This window comes from Crocodylus porosus, unplaced genomic scaffold (assembly GCF_001723895.1).
Source record: "Crocodylus porosus isolate Cpor-Errol unplaced genomic scaffold, CroPor_comp1, whole genome shotgun sequence".
Classification (NCBI taxonomy): domain Eukaryota; kingdom Metazoa; phylum Chordata; order Crocodylia; family Crocodylidae; genus Crocodylus; species Crocodylus porosus.
The window spans coordinates 23,665,417-23,685,119 of NW_017728907.1; the positions used below are offsets into that span (position 1 = coordinate 23,665,417).

Consider the following 19,703-nt stretch of genomic DNA (forward strand, 5'->3'; position numbering starts at 1 on the left):
TGAAAAACTGCTGCCTTTTATGCATTTTCTCTGGCCCTCCCCCAGAGCACTGGGATTGGAAGGGACCTCAGAGAATGCTGACAGGTCACTGGCCAGCCACACATGTCAGTCATGAAAGCACTCCTTCCCTCTCTCCCCCTCCCTACCCTTACTTTCCTTTTTTTTCCCCCCATAGAGAATCCAGTATAGGCAAGTCGAATATCGACCCTTGTCGAATATCTGACCCGCACTTTTAATATTCACCTTATGCTGTTAATATTCGACTTCCGGTATTTGATTTGACAGCTATTCAACCAGCTTCTTTTCGACTCAACTTTCACTTTTCAAGGCGAATATGTTGAATATTTGTTGAATCAAATTTTAAGTCGAAGCTTTGCACAGCCTGACTGTGCAGAACTCCATTTGAAGTGCCATCTCAGTTTGAGTCAACTGATTTAGGCCCAATCCTTCAATGAGATCCATTAATGTAGGCCTCCACTGCCTTTGAAGAGTCTCATCAACAACCTTTCATTTGTAGGATCTCTACCAGTATTCCAACATATCAAACTGAAGTAAAGAAGGCTACAAGCTGATACGCGGTAGAAAGTCCTATTCATTTTATAGCAGTTGCAGAGCTGTAAGATTTTTCTCATGAAGAACAGTTTGTAGGATCGTGCATTTAGATCATAAACCCTTTTAGGCCTTTTCGCTTTATATATGTTGTAAAAGTGTAATTTATATTGATAGCACTCTACAAAAATATTACAGACCTAAAGATCACATCAATTGCACTGAACATTCCCCATGTTTTATGATACAAGTTTTCTAACCTGAGTCAAAGCATGGTAAGCTATTAAGCAGAGGAAGAGGAATAAAAATGGCCATGTATGCACAAAGTGGTCAGTTTACCATCACTTCAGGAACCTTCAAGTTTTGCATTTATTTACTTTTCATTATTTTAAAATAGTAACCTTGATGCTGCATAGATGTGGGGTTGCTGGGGGGGGGCAGTTTTCCTTGTCTATTTTCATTGGTTTTCAATAATTTTATTGATTTTTAAATAACACAAAGTTATTCGCGTATGTTTATGTATGAAAATACAGCTTGTATTAAACAAAAGCAAAGTCTGGGATTGCTGCATTTCTATGTTTTATCTTTACAGCAGAAAAAAGAGAGTGTGAATCAGAAATCACCTGCTGTAGGATTAGTATTTAAATAGTTTCTATTTGGCAATGATTTTTTCTGTCTCATTTGGATTGCACAGATGCCAGCAAGGTTTGTTTCTATCTTTGCTGCTCATCTCTGGTGGCCCCTGGGAAGATTTAGGGAGAGAAAATCACGGTGAGGGTCATTCAGATTCTCTGAAATTCCTCTTTTGCGGAGCCCCCTCAAGGATAGGCTATGGAGCCAGGCTCACAGATACATATAAGCAGTCAGCACTGTCTGTGAGGAGGCCTTGTGCTTCTCTACCAGCACTGTACTCTCAGATGCACAGCTTCAGCATCATTGTGTGAGGACACTCCTGATTGTGGATAATCACATTTTTCCTCTTCCATAGAGGGGTATTCAGGAAGATTAGGAATATCAGCACAATAGCTCCAGAGAAAAGTTAGAGTCTAGTTTTCCACTTATATATCAGTATAACACCATTTGTTCCTCCCTTCTGTGACTCCATTTTACACTGATGCAAGCAAGAGGAGAATCAGATTTGCCTGCCTGCCTGCTGGCCAATGCATTTGAATGTCCCACAACCTAATATTTAAATTCCTGCAGCTGTTAAAATTAGGAATAACAATTACAATCTCCACTTTTTCTTTTTTACTTGCTAGGTGAACTAGCTCACTTGTAAAGGAATTGTGAAAGGAAAGGGGAAAGTCAAAGCAATGAGTTGTGCTTGTAGAAGAATTTATATTCCTTTAATCTGACCCATTTAATGCAAAATAACTCTGTCATCACCGCTGTCCCATGAAATCTCTGACACATCACCCTAGCTAGATCCAGGTGCAAAGGGAAAGCAAGCTACTTCATAAAAAGGTATAGAGTTATTCACTTTTTTTTGCCCCATACAACAAACATGTGGAGGAACAGTGATTCTGGTCTGTCTCTATGTAATGACACTGCACACCACCCTTTAGTTAGGAAAGGCTTTAGAGTAGTAATTACAATCTAGCTTGTGTGAATTGGTGTTATGGAACATTGCTGTCTCTTTCTCTTGATCATAATTTTCTCCTCCAAAACAGAGGCTATTAAAACCATACCCAGATATGCCCTGTTACCTTTTCCGCATGAGCTGATTAGTAAAAATCCTAAATGTGTTTTAGAGCTTGACAGAGATTAATGTCTTTCCTACTGGCCACCAAGCAGCTATCATATGGTGAAAATGTGTCAAAGCTAAATTGTATTAATTCTAGCAATCTAAAGGAATGAGATTTTATAGCCCTTTCTGGTCCCTTCAGGCATCTGGACAATGCATGCTGAACATCTCTCCACTGTTCTTTTTGCATTAGCTAAAACATAACAAATACTTTTTTAAAATTTACTGTATTTCCTATATATAATTTACTGGGCTGTATATTAAAAGTTCAAAAACTCTGTATTTATGAATTTCAAACTCTTAAATTTTTGTGGCCATTTTACATAGCTGGCATGTTATACATGAAGATGGAATTCTTTGAAGTGAATGCTTAAATAGCCATCAGTTTCTCATCAACAGGGCCAAAACAGAGTTCTAAATTTTCCACTAGCCATTCCACACTGCATTCTTTCAGTCCATCTTCCAGTTGGCCTTCTCTCTTGATATTCATAGACAGCTTGTGTCTACTTTATTTTTTTCCATTTCTTCCTCTGTAACATCTCTAGACTACACCCTGTGCTATCCATCCATACCGCTACAACTTTTATCCAAATCTTTATCGTCTCACATCTCAAGCACTGGCCTTGAGAAATGATATCTTGTTCCACTTAGTCAGAATGTCATTCAAAGATAACTTTCCAGTCTCATCATCATTTTGTGTGATCTTTTTGTTTTCCTCCACTGATTGCCCCCTTTCCACTATTTCAAAAGTGAACGACCTGTTTGCACTTTAATGGCTCTTTATGACTTTTTTAGACTCCACCCTGCAAATCACCTGTCAAACAGTATCAACGTTTTGATTCTTGGCTCAGAACAGCCACAATCAGTGAGGAATTCTTAAGTGATTAAAAATAAAAAAACCCCAAAAAGTCTCTTAGAAAGGAAGTTGAACACCTTTCTAGCTTGATATGCACTTGTTTCTTTGTGTTCCTGCTGTCTGTTGGCTTATATTTAGACACTCTTTTTGTTTTATTGTTGTAATATACAGCTGGAATTAAAATACTTTGCAATAGGCTTATTTTGACCTATTTAATTTCATGGGCATAATTATGTTTCTTCTCTATTGGTCTGTTTTGAAAAGTACACAATACTTACAAAGTTCTGTCACATATACTAACTACTACTAAGAGTTTTTCTTCCCTAAAACTATTACTAAGTGAAACTAATTCCCCAAGTCCCTAAGTCTTGTTCATTTCCAGTAAATGATACTGCAGTTTAATTAGCCAACCCAATCTTGTGCTTCAAAATTTATTTCATGTGACCATTTGATTATTCAATGTGCACGGTACCTCTAACAGGGGGTGCCAAAGATAATGCCAGTTGGCTGGATCCAGAGTGGATCAACATGCTGCACCTATGCGGGGCCAGTCCAGGATACATGCTGCATGTGACATCTGTGCAGAGCTGGTCCAGGATGCTGGATCTGGCATGCAGGGCTAGTCTGTGGGCCCAATTTAGCCTGTGGTCTGGCTCTTTGCCATTCATCCAACCCTATGCCATTCATTTAACTACTGCATGAGTCACAGAGTCCCCATGCAGGGAGATGGGACGATAGAAAGCTGTCGACTTAGGGATACTGAAGCACCTGACCAAACACTGTAAACCTATGAAAGTCATACTGGTGTAAATCCGGAGTAATGCCATGGGTGCATTCAGTTTTGTAATGTGCAAATCTAACCAATGTAACCTCAAGAGCAATAAATCTATTATCAGTGGGATAATCATAAATTACACTTCTGGAATACATTGCTTCTTTACTAAGGATTACTGTTCAAAATAAAACAAGGTATTCTACAGAATAATTTGCAAATTATGTAGAAAATGAGCCAAATTCTCATATATCAGAGCTTCACTAAAGTCACTGGAGTTGCATTGACTCCATAAAGATCTATCCCTATGTATATTATCATACAAATCTGTGCTTTATGTCAGACAGTTAGATTATGAACATTTATCCAATCTTTGTTATAAGAAATGAAGGAAATCGGGAAAGAAAGAAACATTGGGTGTGTAACATATTAGGCCAGGGCTTATAAAAGTTAGGTTCAGTTACCATTTCCACTACAATATTCCCATTGGACTGTGGGCAAGTCACTAATTTCTCTTTGCCTCAGTTTCCTAAATTCTGCATTTTACTATTTGCATATATGTACTGATTAGTACAACAGGGCCCTAATATCTATTTGTTACTACTTTAATATCAATAATAAAATTAATCATAATATACAAGAACATATATATCACAAAACATTTTCATACTGTGAATTGCTGGGATTTTTAAAGGTACATTTTATCCTGGTGTGTTTTCCATATGATTCATAGAGAAATGCTGCACATCAGCTGGGCCCTCTATATATAATATATACAAATGTATGTTATATTGTCTCTTAGACCCTTTACGCTGATCTGACCACTGGAAGTTGTTCGTTTCTCGATGTTTGTACATAAAGTGGGGCTATTCTTACATAGTCCCACATTCAGGAGTGTTCCTGATCTCTATTAGATCACTACAATCCTACCCTACCCTACCCTATCCTAATAACAATCAGTTCTGAGATATTGTAAAGTTTATGAATATTACATTAATATAAACAAATATAATGTTACACTATTTATGTATACATACAGTTGGTCCATCCAAAACCTGGACAATAGAGTCCCCTACTAGCAGGGGACAGCAGGGAAATTAAATTATTTTTTGAGGCCATGGCTTTGTTAAGGGACTGTCTCTTCTGAGCAATGTTAGTGCAAAGTTCTAGAAGCTGTCAGAAATCAAGAAGAAAAAAGAGCAAGCTTGTTATCAGTGTTGGGTGCATGCCAAGCTTTGAAATCAATATTAAACTTCAAATAGGGACAAATGAAAACACAGACCAGTCATAACAAAAAGGTAACTAGGTTATATTATTCTTAATTGAATGACTACTTTCTTGATTGTTAGTATAAAATGCCATCATCTGATCTTGCTTAGTAGAATTTCACATAGTTAATTGGAACAAATTCCTGTTGCTCTGGCAATATCTGGGAATGAGTTCCAGAAAAAAGAATAAAAAAAATCTGCCCAAACCCAGGCCTCAAAGGTAGACGTGACTGTTGAGACTATCAGACAATCCCATTACATTTGTATAGAAACTCTTCTCAAAAAATATGCAGGTTGTTTTTCTTTTTAGATATAAAACCTGACCGAATGTGGAAAAAAAGACTTGAAAACATAATTGTTTCTGGAGTTGAATTATTTGTTTGAAATTTAGTCCTTTTTGTCTGTTTGCAAAATTGACTTTGAATTTTATGAATGTGTTATCAAATGAATCATGCCTACAAACAGCTTTCAAACTATAGGCGAGATATAAACTGCTTACTTTTGTGATTTGTTGTTTTGCAGTTTAGAGATGTGTTTGGTATATGAGGTTGTATTGCATTATATCTGCTGTATCACTGCATGGTTGAAAGTGTTATTAACAGGAGGAAAACAAGCAACAAATAAAATAAAACTCTAATTTATACACAGGTACCCTTATGTCCATGTTACTATAATTAATCATATCAATAGCTTGTCACCAACAGTATGCCATGAAAAATCTATTCTTGTAAATATTCAAGAAAAATCAAACAGCAAGGGCTACGTGCAAGTTAAATCAGTACCTAAATGACTGATCACAAACATATCTTAGGGCCCTGCTACACCTTACATTGTGAGCTGCACAAACATTGATTGGTGTTAGTGCTAGCTTGAGTTTGGAGCAGTCACACTTCAGGCCAGCAGGGTCCTGGAGTACTGAAAGGTAAGAATCCTCCCTTGCTTCAGTTCTGGGCTTCCCCCTGTCCCCTCCCCTGGGCTCCCCTGTTCCTTTCCTCCCTACCCCCTGACTTACTTGTGGCTTCCAGGGAGACAGGCAGGACAGGGTTAACCTACCTACCTGGCCACCACAGATATGGACTGCTGCTCTTCTCTGAGCTGAGCCAGGCCCAAAGAGTAGCAGTAGTAGTGGTGGTGGTGGCAGCTGGGCAGGCAGGTTAACCCTTTCCTGCCTGCTCACCAAGGACACAGCATAGGCAGCCACAAATAAGCAGCAATGGGGAGAGGAAGAAGTGGGGCAGTGAGGGGTGCTGGGGAAAGCAGGAGAAGCCAGTAGACTGGATTTGGGGCAGTGAGGGAGGTGGCTGGGGTGTTAGATTTGCTACACCTTAGGGTAACATGAGCTGCATAGCATGGATCAAAGTGGCATAATTTTGAGTGGCATAACAAGTTCTTAACACTAGTTTCAGGTGTTAATGCGTAGATAATCCAGGGGTTAAGAATTCCAGGGGCTGGCAAAAAAAACATGTAATGAGGCCCGTAGGGTCTGCCACAGTCAGTGAGGAATTCTTAAGTGATTAAAAAACAAAACAAAACAAAAAGCCTGTTAGAAAGGAAGTTGAAGTTGCTATTTCAATAAAAGTAATAACAACTTTTAAAAAATAAATACAATCTTCTATACATGAAAGAAATGAATAAATGAGTGTATACATGTACATGGAAGAAAGGAATAAATGAGTTGATACATGTATAATAAATCTAAGTGTATAACAAATGGAAGTTGGTAGTAAAATAGGAGAGTTAGGAACCAGTGACAAAAAGCCAGGTGTGGTAATCATTTTTATGTATGCATGACAATGATGATGGTGGTGATAAGTAAACTCCTTGCACTCCAGCAATAATTCTGGATTTTAAATAGCAGTTACCCCATCTAGACAATATAAATCAGCCAGAATGAATAATGTGCAACTAAGAGTTTTAAAGAGCTGGCCAAGAAACAATCTGCCAGTGCTGGAGAAGTTCTAGAAGACTGAAATAAATCTAATGTGACACTGCTTTAAAAGAATAAATAGAACAACCTGGGTAATTATGTTTGTTACCCTGATATTGATCTCCATACAAATAATTGAACAGCTGATGTGTGACTTGATTAATGAATAATAAAAAAGGAGGGTAACATAATTAATTCAAGTCCATATGGGGTAGGAAAATAAATCTTGTCACACTAACTAAAACCTTTTCTTTTGATGAGATTACAAATTTAGTGAAAAAGAAATGTTGTGATAATTTGCCAATGTAGTATAGTCAGACTGCTGTAAGGCGTTTCACTTATTACCTCATTATTTTGGTTAAGAAACTAAAATGATACAAAATCAACATGGTACATATGCATAAAGTCATGCCTTTCATGAGTTAAAGCAAGTTATGAAAGACATTCTTATGACAAACAAAATCAGTTGGTATAAACTGAAGTCAGTGGGTCTTCTGCCTGTTCATATCAACTAAGAACCTGGTTCTGTCTCTAGCAATGGTTATATTAAATTTAATGCAGATACTGTTGAATGAATCTGAGGTTTGCTATAATGGAACTCTATTCTGTATTTCATTTTGTTTACATAAGCAGGCCTTACTTATTTTCGATGTATAATTTCAGTTATTGGAAACCCAGTTTAATATCCTTTTAAGTCAATGGAAAAGACTTTGGATCAGGCTGTTTTTCAGCAGAACAGAAATATCATTTGTTACAAGCATGTTACTCCCAATATTTTAAAATATATATCAAATTCCCTGTCTAACACCTAACTTGCAATTAATAGTTGAAAGTAGATTCTTCTGCCTATTTGGAAGTCAACTGTGGATATACTGGTAAAGCAGCAATACGACCTATATTTGTTATTCATGTCTACTAAGCCTGATTTACAAACCATTTTTCTAAGACATTTTTTTTTTCATTGAAATATATATTCTAAATATAACTTCCCAGTCTGCCATATCTCACAAACCAAAACATAGGGAAAAGAAACAAAAATGGTGGTGTAAATACATTTTCTACCAAACAAGAAAACCAATATGGATTTTGATTTTAATTGGATACATGTTGACATTAATTATTTGCCTACCCATGTGGAATTACTTGAAGACCATCCTATAATTTAAAATTCCTGGTAGTTTCATACGGTAAAGCTTCATATGTGCATCAATTTATTTTACAGAAACCTAGAAAGGGAGCCCAGCTTGATACTTCTGTTTCTGTATTAAGCACCACTATTATTGCCACACCAGAGCAGTAAGGAAAGAAAATTAAATTAATGACATTACATGAGGATATAATGAGAAAAACAAGATGACTTTCAAACAGCCAGTCCAGTTATTAATCCATGTGCACATCATTATGTATCTTCTTGTGTGTGTGTTTGTGTATGTGTATATATATATACATATACAGGTACATACATACACATGTACATACATATGTACGCACGCATGCACACACACAGTGAGTTACACAAGAGGAGATACACACAGACATACACACACACACACATACCCTCCTGTATAGCCTGCTGTGTGTGTGTATGTGTGTGTATATGTACGTATGTATGTGTATATCTCTTTTTGTATAGCCCACAGTGTTACTCTTTCCCTGTATTTTGGACCTCTACTTTTTAAAATAGATGCTACTCATTATTTAGCTGGGATCTTCTATATAGCCTTTCAAAGATTCTAAACTATTTGCTTTTTTATGATCTCATTTCAGGAGAGCGAACCATAATTGACATATCCAGCCAAGTAACACTTCCTTTTTCCTTAAAAGCAGTAAATAAACAGCAGCCCATATGCTATCTCAGCACAGTAGCCACAAACTGGATTCTGATTGAACTCTGAAGCAACCAAAGTAACTATCAGTTTGCTCCAGAAAAACAAAGTTACTGCAAATGCTAAGAAATACAGTCCCTGGATTAGATTTTGAGGACGATGAGTCCTTCTGCTAATAACTCTAAGCAGTATCTTAATTGGTAGGTAAATGAATAAAAGGTGTGTTTATTACTGACTAATTTACTTGTTTGCTTCCAGTGCTATCACTGATTTATAGCAGAGTGGAGAAGCTAGGTTATGTCATAGGGGGTTTGTTTTAATGGTTTAATTTACTTCTTGACTGGAAAACTGCTTACTGTGTTTTGAATGTGGTCTTTCAACCAGATATTTCAAAATGAGGGACAACAACCCGCTAAACATCAGAGGCACTGGAGGTCACTTCGCTGGATATATTGATTATGGTTCCAGTATTGACAACCCCACCCTGGCAAAAATCATGAGACAGACTCTTAAAAATCAAGAGATTTGGAATGTAAATCACAGGATGCTATTTTTGAAGTGTCTGTATTGGTCTCCATACACATACTTGAGGGTGTTACTTGTGGGGGGCTGTAGGCATGTGTGTGCTGTTTGAAGCCTGTACACCCTGGCAGGATGTGGGGTACTGTGGATCAGAAGTAAGGGCCACCAACAGTGCTGCGGGGGAGGGACTGTGGCTTGGGAGTAAAGGGCAGACACACACACACAGAGCTGCCCACAGCTCTGTTGTATGATTTGCCCTGGCCCCCAGGGCCCTATTCACCCCAGCCTCTGCCTCACTTCCTCCCACCTCGCACAGTGGGGGGGCCTTGATCTGCCCCCTACCCACTTCCCATTCCCTTCCACAGACTTACCAGCTTGGTGCTCTCTACACGTGCCAGAAGAAAAAGTCCTGAGATTTGATCTCTCTGTCAGGAGATCATGAGTCAGACTTAATTGACTTGGAAATCAGGAGTTCTGTGATTTTTTTCATGAGAGTTGGCATTACTTTGGTTCTCCCTGCTGAAGTGATATCATGCAACAGCAAGCCAATCACTGCTTGGCCAAATATGGTCTGACAGTTTCTAACTCCTTCAAAGTAGCCAGATGTAGAGTAGACAAGAGGTATAGTGTGCAAAAGTAATTGCAACATAGTATATTTTTTTAAGGATGATACATAATCTTCTTCACAAAGTGCTAAAAAACCCACCTTCTGCACCTATTTTCAACCTAATGTATAATTTTGAATTTATATTACATCCCTAACAAAATCAGGTTGTTCTGGAATTATGATCATATCACAGCTTGAATGAAAGCAATAGGCACGGCAGCACCTTAAGTGGCTTTTTTGTTGTTGTTACCGGATGATGGTTTTGCTATAGAGTATTCTTCCCACTACCAATAAATAATACTTGTTGCTTGTCCTATGTATATAACACATGACAGTGTATCAAAAGGGAGGCTTGTTGCCCCAAGCTAGGCAGTAGAGCAGTGTATTTGGCAAATGAAAACATTTCTTTTGAATGAGACTTTTCTGAATGAGACTTTTTTTGCTTTGCAGAGAGTTTGGCCGCTGGAAAGTAAACAATCTAGCTGTTGAAAGAAGAAATTTCCTTGGCTCCCCACTTCCTCTTGCCCCTGAATTCTTCCGCAATATAAGACTAATAGGACGTCGCCCCACTCTTCAGCAGATTACAGAAAATCTTATCAAGAAATATGGGACACACTTCCTTCTGTCAGCTACCTTGGGAGGTATGATCAGTGATTTGCAATGTTAAGTAAACAGCTCAGCTATAACTACACATGATGAGAGTGAGTATAAACACACTTTAAAAGAATTGAATGGTAATGACATTAATAATGTCAGTGAACTTTTTCTAGGCTGGAAGTGTAGATCCTGACTGACATGAAGATCTGAGGATCTCTCTGTTTTCATGAAATAGAAAAGCTCAGACATTCTCTCTCTAATATGGTTCTTTATTCTGCTAGATTTAGATGGGACATGTAATGTTGGAGGAATGTAGTTAAGCTGGCCATTTGAGGAATAGGTGGGAGGTTAGTGGGACTAGGTCAAAGTTTATCATTCTCTTGATGACCCCAAGAGGTTCAAAAAACATTCCTGAGATTCCCTAGCCCAACTATCTTTCTATGTCCCCTTTAAAAGTATTAAGCAATGGCCACTGGTGATGGCTAGCTACAGAGATTCATTCTGTATTCCTCCATAACCCCCTTCTGAATCCCTTTGGACTGGTGGATGGGCAACAAGCCAATGTAAAGGCACCAGGCCTTTATGAAAACTTATTTCACTTGGAGAGGAGCATTATAATAGAATAATGAGGGTGCTCTGCAAGGAAAGCTTCCTTAGCCTCTGCTTTAGATATTTATGTGGGAGTCAAATGGACACATTAGGTGTGTCTGTATTGTCTCCACGATAGTCTTAAGACTTCTGTGAGTTACAAGCCTCATCCGTCTGCTCCCACTACATACAATCCAAAAATGGTGATGAGGACGTTCAGTCCCTCAAGATCTTGACAGGAGGTAGAAGAGGGTTACTTCAGACTGTCTTCACTGCTGTATATTCAGGTTTGTAGGGTGCAGAGCAGGTAGTAAAACTTATTGGGGGGGCAGGCTTAAAAGTAGTGTGGAGAAAGTGTAGATATACTCTTTTATGTTTATGTGTGTGGTACCTTTGGAAGTAATGCTACCCCAACACTAAGCTGCCCCTACCTTTGACCCAACCTCACCTCCAGTTTCTCACTTGCCATGCCTTTGATCTTATTGTGTTCATTGTTGAAGGAGGCAGTTTCCAAGGCTGGCAGTAACTTTGCTGGTTGTTTTGCCAGGGGACTGTATTCCCTTTTGAGAGCTTTGCTTTTAAGGCAGAGAAGGTTCTTTGGGTAAATCTGATATCTTTCATTAGACCAATTCAAATAGTTGGAAAAATTCTCCTCTGCAAACTTTTGGGTATAAATACCCTTCATCAGGCTGAGGAAGCATCCTTTAAGGGGCACTCCTGTAGGCTTCTGAGGACTTGTTGGAGCCTCAGCTGTCATAGCCATGCCCCCCTTTTTCTCTGGCCATACCTTTAAGACTTCAACTCCTGGGTATTAGCCCTGAGTTGGCTGCTGCCTCTCCTGACATCTCAATCTCAGTGCTACTCTCTAGCCTTTAGGTTATGGCTAGCTCCTGACACAAGTAGCATAGGAGTGCCACACAGGCATCCCCTGTTCATGGCTGCCTCTGCTTCTGCCTCTGTAGTTACAGTCTGGTCCTCCAGTATAAACAGAACAAAAGCACAAGCCAGCTGCTTCATATCACAAATAAGCTTCCTCCTTGGGGTAAAGATTTCCATAGGTCCTAACTACATAGAAGTCTCCTTCCCTAGCTCTCCTGGGTAGCTTGACTGCCTGTCTGTCTGTCTCTAGCAACCCCACACTCTCTGCTGCAGGCAGGGCTTTCCCCTGCACAGGCAGAGCCTGGGCTTATATCTCCAAGCCCAGTCTCCTTCCATGTATGTGACTGGGTCTTTTACACCCAGTGACCAGGGCAGCTAATTGCTCCATTAGACACCCAGCCTTATTAGTCCTGGGCCCAGTTCACCAGGGCTATTACTCCTTGCTGTCCTTTCTGCCCCATTGGCCATGTCCAGACATTGGCCGTGCAGTATGTAGTGCCACAGACATGTCAGCAGCACCGCATATTCAGGTCTTCTCTCTGCTTCAAGGTAGCAGCGTGGAGATGGGGGCAGGGAGGAGGATGACCCTGGGGTCCATAAAAACCTGTGCATACAAAAAGCAGAGAAGCATGTGCTGCCCAAAACTGGAGCCTGGCCAGCTGAAGCCATGTTCTCTGGCTGCCAGCCAGGCTCTGAGCAGCAGGATCGCCACAGCTGCAACCACAGGAGGACCCCAGGATACTAGGTAAGGCTGGTGGGGCCAGCCCAGTGCTGGCCTACCTACTCAGGTATCCTTTCCACCTCTGCACTAGTATTCCCATCCATGCAAGAAAGGAAGCAGCAGTCCAGGAGCTGCAGTTTTGCATCTGGTGAAGTTTCTGCCAATGCGTGAGCATAAGGATTCTCCTTCCTCCTCCTCCTCATTCTCATTCTCCAGCAGGGGTGTATGGGAGGATTTATGAGTGAAGCCTTTTATATCACTGCCTCTTGCACAGCATATTCATAGCCAGCAGTTTAGGTTGCTTTTCACTATGACATGTTTGTCTTGTCTTAGTCACTAGCAGCTACAATTTACATAAGAAATAAGAACAACTGGAAATGCTGTTTATTGTGTTATCTCGTAGCAACACAAACAATTGTATAACTTCACTGAGTTCTCATTTAGACTGCCCTTGAGGAGTATATTCTTATGTTTGTGAATAAAGACTTGGGAACATTTCACAGACAACCATGTGTAAAAGTTTCCTTTATGGTCAAAAAAGGATATTCATGCAAGCCAAATGGCCACAGAGGCACACAAATCTTACCACAAGGTCATTCATTTGCCAAGTCTTCCTTTATGCCCATGAATACAAATACTTAGAGCTTTGTTAAATGAAAGAAGGTGGCATATTTTACTTGATCTTTGCTAATCAGGCATCATATAAGCAATAAATATTTCAGAGGACATTTTGGCATCATTGCTGAAATAATTAATTGGATGGAGTGGGGGAGGGAATTATAGTCACATATTAAAGGAGCATGGAAGTCCATGTTTTAGGATGCCCATGCATCCTAACACCCTTGTGATAGGGCAAGGGAATGTATATAGAAATTTTATAACTATCTTGTAAATTATTAACGCCCAGCATTTAGCTCAGATCCTCTGATTTTCAAATGTACTGAACATCTACTACTCCAAAGCAAATTAGTTTCTACTCCTGAGAGCTGCAAAATGAAACTATGGGTCTGATCCAAAATCTATTGAAGCCATTGAAAGCCTTCCATTGTCTTCATTTGGCTTTGGATAAAGCCCACAGTGAATGTTGTGCGCTTCCTTGCTTCTTTGAAACTCTGACATTAGTTCCTGTTTATACGCCCTCTCTTTAAGATAGTGAATACTTGAAACTTCTTTATGAGTGAAAGAGACAGGTGCTAGGTATTTCTTAGAGATCATGCCCCACCTGTTTCCTCTATGTTACTGAGGTTCTGGAAGATGTACCTACGTTGACTAACCATTGCAAAGCAATGTTGTAGGGTTTAATTATTTACATTTTCTGAATTTAAAACTCCCAGAGAAGGTATTATGATTCCCATACAACAAAGAACATTGAGATTATGAACTATAACACTACATAACATGTTGTGAATAATTACCAGAAATAGCAAGGGTGAAACCCCAACCCCAGTGAAATCAATGGGAATTTTATCAGTGACTTCCGTGAAGTCAGAATTTTACTCCTATTCTGACCTGGTCCTTAAATACTGTGCTTAAAAGTTCTAAGAAATGTCCTTTTTCTATAAGTATTAAGGCTCTCTAATGCTAGACTCAGAATAATACTATCCAGGCACATCATCTACATGTAAAATTAATGAATGAATAAACTCTGGCGCATATTCCACCAGAGTTTATTGTGCTCAGGTGCTGTATTTTCACATGTACCCAGGACCATAGCATACTGAGCCAGGATGAAGCAGCCCCAGCTGGCAAGACGCCTTGGAGATCAGTCTGCAGCCCAGGGCTGCTTTAACCCAGCTCAAGGTGCTGCTGAGGGGATGGCTGGGACACACGGATACTCCAGTATGAGGCTAGCCAGCAGGCAGCTTCACACTGAAGGACCCTCATGCCCTAGCCAGTCACATCAGTTTCTACACATGTGTTGCTATGCACTTAAGAATACCGCCACAGGGCAGTACTTGTATTTACTAACCCACAATGGAGTTAATTAGTTTCCTGTGGCCTAATAGGACAGCACATATAGACACTGAGACTTTACTGTAGTGCTAATTAGGCAACTCTGCAGTAAATGTCTCATGTAGATGTGCCCACCTTGTCCTGATGAATTCCCTTTTTGCTGTATGGGAGGAGGGGGGAGATATAAACAATTAATGGAAATACTTAAAGTGTTGTACCAAATGAACCATCATTAAAAGCTTGCTAGTGAAAATGTGTGCAATTTGTGCCTCAATTTCAATTAAATTATGATGTATTTGCTGCAGAAGTGCTATTTTGTTAAAATAATGATAGAAATTAATGTATTGTTATTTTAAATGGCTAAAGTAACAGGGACATTCAGCCTGTTTCTGGAATGATCTTTTTGCAAAAGAGAGTTACTATGAGACATTTCAGTTGTTCTGTTACCCAGATATCAGCCAAAAGAGAATAGTGTTGATGTCATTTTCTTAATGTATGGTTAGAATTCAGTCATGAAATGTATTATAGAAAACCATTCCTCAGGTGAATAAGGGCTTTTGACAAGATTGTCCTGCAGGAAAGATACTCAATCACTAAAATTATCTTTAATATAATCACCTGCCAAGGGATAAAACTGCTTCTCTAAAATGTCAGTTCATTTTGTGAAGTCTGGATAGGTAATCCTATGCACTAATTATCTTTTCTGAAGAATAATTGATACTGTATTACAGCTAGGCCTCACCACTGGATTTGTCCAATCCACTCTGTAAACAGGTCCCATCCAAATAGTAGGTCATATTAGTTTCCAAAGCAGGATTTAAGAATGAAGCTTCTATGAATGTTTATGGGAGTCATGCAGCTAAACCTGTCTGTATTCTTTTAGAAAATTTAGCTTAACAACTTAACTGTAACCTAATTCACAAGGAGATGGGCAATAGGATATAGTAACAGTCAAAGTAGTTTGAATAAGGTTTTTAGCAGATGTTACTGCTTTTTATTATATTGTAGGCATGTCTACATTCATGAATGCACTTTTGCTACTGCATAATAAATTTAGTACCTCTGGGTGCTTATACATGAGTGCAGAGGCTGATCCAGCGTGCTGGAGCAGATTTGATTAATCGAATCTGCTGAAGCGTGGCAATTGCCACATTCCAGCAGCCTCCTGCATCTCATGTATCAGCATCCCCACACATTGAATGAGCTTTAGTTCAAGAGCCCCTGCTGCCATTTTTATGCACGGGGAGACTGATTCAGGAGATGCGGTCGTGCTTTGATTAGAACAGCTTTCTGAGCCAGTCTAATTAGAGTGCCACTCCCCTACCCCCAGAGCATGTGTAAAGGTGCCCTGTCAGATACTAAATAAATGTGCATTAGGGTGCACTAATGCGCAGTAGCAAAGTATTCCTGTGCATTAATGTTTTTTGACAGGGTTTTGACATGACACGTTAATGCACAGTAAAATAAGCTACTGAGCTTTAAAGCACATGTGCAGGTGCCCTCAGTATCGTTCAGTTACTGGCCTAGATATTTGTGTGAGTTATCAGAATTACCTCTAACAGGTATAGTAGAATGTAATTTTGTTTTAATGGCTGCATCCACATGAGTGTGAACATTTTTTCCCCAGGGAGAAGAAGCAGTGGCACAACTTGTGCTGCTGCTACATGTGCATGGGGAATGCCTGTGCCACACACTCTCAGTACTGAGAGTTGTAATCTCACTCTTGTAGATATGAGGTAGGCTTGGAAGCCATTCTGGTGTGGGATGTTGGTGCATAAATTAGTGACATCCATGTGAGTTGTCCAACCTGAGGGTTTTTTTTGATTTTTTGGCATCAATTTTTTCATCAATGTTATCACAAGACAACTTTGTTTGGATGAAATCCAAAAAAACCTCAGATTTGACACCTTACAGTGGATGAAATTCAAACTTCAACTGCTACATTGACTACTTTAGAGAAAAAATGAATAATGAAATACTCAACAGCAAAAAACACTATAACATCCTCTCCCTAAGAAATAAGGGTCAATATAATCTCTAAGATCCAAACACAAAATAGTAATAAAACAAGCAGATAAAGGAGGAGTGATAGTTATCCTTAACTGTGGAGACTACGTAAAGGCAGCCAATAGACAACTTTCTGACACTACCTGCCATAGAAAAATAGAGGAAGATCCAACTCTCCTTTTCACCTCAAAACTCAAAACCACCATTACACCATTTCTATCTGAACTACAAGAAAAACTTCAGACCCTGATCCTTTCACTACCCAATCTTAGGGACTTTTTAAGTGCTCCCTAAAATCCACAGGCAAAGAAACCTCAGCAGACCTATCATTTCCAACCATGGAACCCTAATGAAAGTAATATCATGTTTCATCGAATCCATTCTAAAACTGCTCATCACCCAAAGACTGAGTTTTATCCAAGACACAACAGACTTTCTCCAAAAACTCAGAAACATAGACAATCTTCCTGGCAATACCTTCCTAGCCACCATGGATGTCACTAGATTATACATCCCACACCAGGATGGCATCTAAACATGCCTCACATATCTACAAGAGCGATATTACAACTCAGAGTACCAACCTCAGGACATTACAGAACTTACATACTTCATCCTTACACACAACAATTTCAGTTTCAACAACCAACACTTCCTCCAGTCCATGGGCACAGCTATGGGCACCCAAATGGCCCCACAATATGCCAACCTTTTTATGGCCCACCTGGAAGAATTCCTCAAGAACTTCACCATGAAAACCATGCTGTACCTGAGATACATGGTCATCATCATTTGGACTGAAACCCTGCAGTCTCTGATTGATTTCCACCAAAAATACAAAAATCATCACCCCTTCATCAGACTATCACTTGCATACTCTAACACCAGCATTTCCTTTTTGGACACCATGATCAATATTCAAAATGGTAAAATATAACCAGCAATCACCCTAAACACACCAAGAAAGCTTTAATTTACAGCCAAGCACTCCAATACCACTGAATTTACACCAAGAAGAATACCCATGATCATCACCTCACAAATCTCAAAAGGGCTTTCACCAACAAGGACACTCCTGAAGAGAGAGAGATTGTACTTTTGAAAGAGTCACCCTGATACCACACAGAGATTTGCTGCAGTACAAAAAGAATTTCCCCATGAATCACATACCATTAGTTATAAAATACCACCCTTCCATGGAACCTATATGGAAAATCCTTAAACGATTGCAACGCATATTAGAAGAAGACCCAATTCTTAAAGAGGTATTTCCAAAACCAGTCATCCTAGCTTTTAAACAAGCACCAAACCTTGTTAACCGCATCACTAGAAGTAAACTCTCTGTAACCCAAACCACACCTAATGGATCCAGACCATGCCAAGACAAGAAATGCAAAACCTGCTAACACATCTCCACCACCCCCACAATAACCACACCTCACAACACAAGTACCACCATTCCTGGATCTTACACCTGCACCTTCAGAAGTGTTATATATCTTATCTAGTGCACCAAATGCCCTGATGGAAAATATGTAGGCAAAACCAAACAACAACTGGGTACCAGAATGAACACACACCACAGATTAATCAAAGGCAAAAATATCCAATTACTTGTGGGTGCATACTTCTCACAAGACAATCACTCCCCTCCAATCTTTGAGTTCTAATCCTCAAGGGGAACTTACCAAACACCTTTTGTAGACAAGACTACAAACTTCACCTCCTAAATCTACCGGATATAAAAAATCATGGACTCAATATAGACATTGGATTTATGACACATTACAACCTGCCTGACATCTGATTCACCAGGTACCTGCCTGTCCTTACCATTTACATTTTTCTTCTCCGCACCTCCCCCCTTGCTCACCTCCCTTCCTTTCCTATCCTTTGTCTTCCTAATTTCCAGCTATTTATTTTTTCACAGACTGCCTCTTTTCTACCTGGTGAACTCAATAACAGTAGAATTTCCCTTACTCAGCTTTGGCATTATTTCCCTCCTCGTTTCCCCTCTTCCCTTCTCTACCCTTTGTTTTCCTAATTTCCACCTATTTCTCACTGACATCCTGTCACACTTTTAGCTTCTTTCACTTCTTGGAGATATCAGAACAGCAGAGATTCCCTATGTCTGAAGAAGAGTGCTTGTGCCCGAAAGCTTGCAAATAACATTTTTCCATCTACTCAGTTGGTCTAATAAAAGAGATCAGATCTACCCAAAGAAGCTTGCCTGCCTATGTTATTAGACCAACACGGCTACAACCAAAAAACTTTGCACCATTTTTTCTGGATGTTCTCATGTTATATTTTTTTCCCAGTACTATACAATGAAAATCCAGATTTCCACATCATTATAAATAAAGTGTACAGTAGCTCTCCATTGTCATACACAGATATACTGCATGGTAATATGACTTTCACCATGGAACAGTAAATAATTGTGAAGCCTCAAGCAATGCTGTGCAGTAAATATAAGAGGATGTCGATTTTTTTAATGGTGTCTACTGTAAGGTTTAGTAGAACATGGTTGGAAAGGTGTGTAAGGTTTAGTAGAACATGGTTTGAAATTGATTGCAAGGCAACACAGCCAATTTACTGAGCTGGGGATATGGGAATAGTAAAAGGAAAATATGTTTATGTTCAAGTGAAAGAGTTTTATTTCTGGTATTATGGCAGATGAAGATCTTATCTGGTTTCACAGTAGATGAAGATAGTGAGCTTTACTAGAGAAGCCTCTTATCCACTAATACGATAGAAGCATGGATAAAGGAATGTGTAGAAGGTTACAGTCGAGCCAGGGGACTGTTGTGAAACCAGGACTAGCTGGAAGTGACTAATGGGCCAGATCAGTAAAGGATTTGTTTATTTTTCCTATGACTTGTCATTG

General features: G+C 39.3%; 1 protein-coding gene across 2 annotated transcripts in view; it reads left to right on the forward strand.

Annotated features, from left to right (window-relative positions):
• Nucleotides 1–19,703, forward strand: part of BRINP3 (BMP/retinoic acid inducible neural specific 3) — a 334,303-nt gene that overhangs the window by 169,569 nt on the left and 145,031 nt on the right. For both annotated transcript variants that reach the window (XM_019530987.1, XM_019530988.1), the window contains exon 3: nucleotides 10,522–10,712. In XM_019530987.1, the coding sequence (XP_019386532.1) occupies nucleotides 10,522–10,712 (191 nt within the window). The remainder of the gene's footprint in view (nucleotides 1–10,521; nucleotides 10,713–19,703) is intronic.